This window comes from Myotis brandtii, unplaced genomic scaffold (genome assembly GCF_000412655.1).
Source record: "Myotis brandtii unplaced genomic scaffold, ASM41265v1 scaffold1234, whole genome shotgun sequence".
Taxonomy (NCBI): Eukaryota; Metazoa; Chordata; class Mammalia; order Chiroptera; family Vespertilionidae; genus Myotis; species Myotis brandtii.
Window position 1 is genome coordinate 248,645 of NW_005354309.1, and position 4,980 is coordinate 253,624.

Sequence of the window (4,980 nt, forward strand, 5' to 3'; positions counted from 1 at the left end):
CTCCCGGCTCGGCCTCACGGTCGCCACTTCATCCGATTCTCAGGCGACACCCGACCCGAGCGACCTCCCGCCCGGTCCCAAAGCCTTCGCGCCACCCCTGATTGGCTAACTGCGCTGCCACTCATGTAAACCAGTCAATAAAAATGAGGCACGGTCTTAAGGCGGAGGGACCCGTCCCCCTGGAGACCTCCTCGCGGGTTCATTGGACGTTAAGAACTGTCGCTGTTAGGCTTGGGCCAATACCAGCGGGTAGCGACACGTCAAAACCGGTAGGTGGTTTCGGAAAAGACATGTTGGCTCCGCCTACTAAGAGGAGTTCCCGGGCAGCAGGAAAATCGCCAGTTTTATTGGCAGGGAGACCCTCCAATCAACAACGCTAGCCAATGATGTTAGAGATCGATTTTTTTTTTAAGACACTGGTTTGTCATTACCTAGTTCCCTAAAAATTTCCCATTGGTTCATATAAATACCATAATCTTCGAATTTTGACTCTGATTGAGAACTATATCTGTCAATCAATCTCCCATTCTTACTCGTAATTATTGTCTATTATGAGTCTTCCGGAGCAGAGGGTAAGACCCACTGTACACGCCGAGTCTTAGTGGGACCCAGTGGTGATCATCACGAGTTTCTGGGCTGTAACGAAAACTACAAGTCCCAGAATGCATCTCGGTACCGGGCTTGCAAACCAGCTCTCTGCGCGGGGGTTCCAGTATGCTTTGAATGTGAGAGTCAGGTGATGTTAAGGATTCCTAGGGAGCGGCATTGTTTCCCACCCATATTCCTATATAAAGTCACACCACCATGCCTTTGCTATGTTGTGCCCTCTCCTAAGAATACCTTCCCTTCACGTCCTGTCTGGATGAGGCTAACTACATGACTGTTCAAATTTAGCATATCATGATCTTTTTGAGTACCTAGTCAAACTCAACTGATCCTCTGCCCATAAAAAGACACGTTAAGAAAAGAAGTAATTTGATTCCTCTGGGCACAGATGGGCCAGAGAGAAACTGCGGAGGAGTCCAAAGAGTGCTGAAGCAACCCAGTAAGGAGTCAGGAACAGGTTTCTGCCTTGACCAGAGTAGCAGAAACCTGGAAACACCCAGTTAGGGTGTTTCCCTGGAGCTAAATAAATACTATGTGGCAGCTGTAAAAAAGATAAGGAAGTCTCATGTATTGACATGTAAACAATTTGAAATATACTGAGAAAAAAAGCAAGGTACAAAACTGCATGTAAAGGACACCGACATTCATGAAAAATATGTACACATGGAACGTTTCTGAAAAAATACACAAACTGATCAGTTGAATTTTTATGCTATTTGAATGGTGGTCCTACACATGTATTACTTTTTCCATTTAAAATCCCTTATCTTCTAAGAACACCAGCTCTGTAATTGGCCATATCAGGGTTAGATCCTGGGCCTGTTTATTTGCTGGGGGACCAAGGGACTTCATTCCCCTGAAACTCAGTTTCTTCGTCTGTAAAATGGGGAAGGTCGCCATTCATGCATCATAAAGTAGTAAGAATTAAATGCACATTACAACCATTTAGAACAGGCCCGGGTGCAGTGTAAGCACCTGCTAGATCACACCTATTATCATTATCATTGTGCTTACTGACAGCAAGATTATGCCAAGTTTGAAGAGTCAAGGCCAAGGGCATGAGCTCTGGAGACAGGCTACTACTTCCTCGGTGGTGACCTTGGGTTAGCTACTTCCTCTCTCTGGGCCTGTTTACTGACATATAAAAAGGGGGAGGACAGGAGTGCTGACTGACCCCCGAGGGGTTAGGAGACCTGGGCCACAGGAAAAGGAATGCAGCTCCCCCTCTGGGGTACTTCCTACATGCTGGGCTGAGAGGTGGTTTCCAGATCCCAGCTGCTGCTATGGTTACTAGTTATTACAATCAATGTGAGATGAGGGACATCGACCGCAGGGACAGTCAGACAAAGAAGGGGACCAAGACAGACCACCTCCCCAAGAAGGAACAGACACACTCTAAATTATAATAAAAAATCCAACCCTTCAATATCTCCCATCCCCTCCCTCCCTCCCCTAAGCTGGGTCAAGTCAATGAGATTCCCACAGAGGCCAGGGCTTCAGTGGCCCAGGTGGGATAGAGGGTGGGGTCCCCATACATGGTGTTCATGAAGTCCCGCACAAACTCAGGAAAGCGTTTCTCCATGATGCTGGCTCGCAGGGCGCCCATCAGCTGCAGCTATGGGGTGGAAGTGTCAGTGTCAGCCACCTGCACCCAGGAGACCCCACTCCCACCCCTGGCTTGTCCACCCAGACCATGGGCCCACCTGGTAGGCGATGTTGTGAACAGTGAGGTGGTGCAGGGCTGCAGTGTTGTCGCTGTGTAGTAGTGCATGCAGGAAGGCACGGCTGTGCCTGAGGACAGGAAGTCAAGGCTGAGCAGTGTAGGGTCCTGCACCCCTCCACTCCTTCCCCCAGCCTCCAACCCCATCCTTCCCTACTTCTGGCAAGTGGGACAGGCACACTTAGGGTCTATGGGGCGGAAGTCCTTCTGGAACTGCTTCTTCTTCAGCTGCAGGTTCCCTGTAGGCACCAGGGCAGAGCCAAAGCGCTGAGGGAGGAAAGGGGTAGGGAAGGCAGGTCAACCACCAGGTCTTCACCTTTTCTGGCCCCACCCCAACCTTGGCCCATCAAGAGGCCCATCCCAGCTACCCACTGCCCAAGGCCTCACCGCTGTCCTCGTGGGGAAAACGCAGTCGAACATGTCGCATCCAAGAGCCACGCAGACCACCAGATCAGTGGCATAGCTGGGGGTGGGGCCATGGGGGGCGGAGGGGAGCAGAGAATCTCTCAAGCCCTGGTCATACAACCAGACCCCCTTCCGGACCCTCAGACTCCTCCTAGACTGGGACCTTCACAACAGTCCCCAGCAGAGGGCCATGTCCTTAGTCCCCTCCCAGGCAGGGCTGTGTCCTTTCCCCTAACACACGGGGGGAGGAGGGGTTAGAGGGCCGCCAGAAATCCGCAATCCAACGCGTACAGCTGTTTCCCTGCTTTTGGACATACCCAACCCCCATCAGGTATCGGGGCTTGTCCTTAGGCAGCCTTGAAGTGCTCAGTGCCACCATCCTCCAGAACTGGTCCTTGCTCTCACCCCCGCTCAGTCCCCCGATGGCAAAGCCAGGCACGTCCCTCTTGGTCATCTCTAGGGATACAGGGTAAGGTGAGGGGCAATCAGGCAAAAGGGAATGCTGCTCCTCCTCTTCTCCCTCCTCCCCCTCTTCCTCTCTGCCCCCATTTCTTCTTCCCCTTCATCTCTTTGGCCACAGCCTCGGCTTTAGGCCTCAATCACTCTTTGCCTAGGCAACTACTCCAGCTCCCTCATGGGCCTCTGCTTCCTGTCTACCAGTTTTCCTTGGTTCCCCATTGGTTCCTGTCACTCTCCCACTCAACATCCCTCCATGACTTCCTAGCATCTCAGTGAATCAATTAATGAATGCTGTAGGTTCTAGAGCTCAAGGCCTGGTCCAAATCCCAGCTCCGTAATATCCAAACTGTCTAGCTTTGGGTAAGTGACTTAAGAGCTCTCTGCCTTAGTTTTCCCTTCTGCACCTCAGGAACCGGTAGTTCCCACCTTATAGGATGGTTAGGAAAACTCAATGGGTTGCCCAGCCTCGACCCATAAACCAGGAAGTCACAGTGCGATTCCCTATCAGGGCACATGTCCAAGTTGCAGGCTTGATCGCCGGTAGGAGGTGTGCTGGAGGCAGCTGATCAATGATTCTCTCATCATAATTTTGTTTCTATCTCTCTCTCCCTCTTCCTTGCTCTCTGAAATCAAAAATATTTTAAAAAAGAAAAACTCAATGGGTCACCCTGGCCAGTCAGTTTTGCTAAATGGTTAGAGCACCGGCCCCCACACCAAAGGGTCGCAGGTTCCATTCCCGGTCAAGGGCACGTACCGAGATTGCAGGTTTGATCCCAGCCCTGGTCCAGGGCATGCAGGAGACAATCAATTGATGTGTCTCACATCAATCCCTCTCTCTCCCCCCTTCCCTCCCTTAATGGAAAAAACATCCTCAGGTGAGGATTAACAACAAAAAATCCTCAGTGGGTCACCCATGAGCAGCACTTGGCATAGTGGAAGGTGAACACCCAAAAACTGATGGCTATTGGAATTGCTATTATTCTACAAACATTCTACTCCATTCTGCTCTGAGCTTTTGCTTAAGCCGTTCCTTCCGCCTGGAGAACCCTCTCACCCATTAGCCACCACTGCCTGAGCATGCCAGGCCCATGTGGGGCCCTCAGCGATGTGACAAACCCGGTCCCACTGAACATGGCTCTACCTTCGAGGCAGGCGGCCCGGAGATCCGCGTCCAGCCCACCCTGGATGATAGCAAAGAGATTCTGCTTGTCTTGCCTCCGATGGGCTGCAATGCACCGGTCTAGCCAGCGGATTGATCTGCAACAGGATCAATCAGCCATTTGGCCTGGTGAAGGACAGGGAGACCATGGCTGCAGGATCAGGAACCCCTCCCCTAATGTGTCCATGCTCACACACACACCTGTACATGGCCTCCTCCACACGTGGCCCCGTCACAGTGCTGCTGACCACGTCATCTAGCTGCATGATGATGTCTGAGCCTGGGGGGAAAGAGAGGAGGGGGGATGAAATACTGTCACTAGGAAAGTGTTATGGTCCAGCCTCAGCGGGTCCAGGGGTTCCCAAAGGTGTGGACGGAGTTGGCGAAGAAGGAATGACACGGAGATAGCATTCAGTTGATCAGCATAGCCAGGTTCTCTCTTATTGTCCTGTTACATCTGTATTTATACCAGTTGGTTTTTTTTTTAAATATGTTTCATTGATTTTTTACAGAGAAGAAGGGAGAGGGATAGAGAGTTAGAAACATTGATCAGCTGCCTCCTGCACACTTCCCACTGGGGATGTGCCCGCAACCAAGATATATGCCCTTGACCAGAATCGAACCTGGGACC

General features: G+C 51.3%; 1 protein-coding gene across 1 annotated transcript in view; it reads right to left on the bottom strand.

The window, feature by feature from the left end:
• Positions 1–1,154: 1,154 nt before the first annotated feature.
• QTRT1 (queuine tRNA-ribosyltransferase 1) overlaps positions 1,155–4,980 on the bottom strand; it is a 30,428-nt gene continuing 26,602 nt past the window's right edge. Inside the window, exons 5-11 of the mRNA XM_005859198.2 lie at positions 4,551–4,629; positions 4,332–4,447; positions 3,049–3,187; positions 2,714–2,789; positions 2,484–2,593; positions 2,310–2,397; positions 1,155–2,221 (exon numbers count right to left, since the gene is read on the bottom strand). Coding sequence (XP_005859260.2) covers positions 2,069–2,221; positions 2,310–2,397; positions 2,484–2,593; positions 2,714–2,789; positions 3,049–3,187; positions 4,332–4,447; positions 4,551–4,629 — 761 coding nt within the window. The 3' untranslated portion in view covers positions 1,155–2,068. The remainder of the gene's footprint in view (positions 2,222–2,309; positions 2,398–2,483; positions 2,594–2,713; positions 2,790–3,048; positions 3,188–4,331; positions 4,448–4,550; positions 4,630–4,980) is intronic.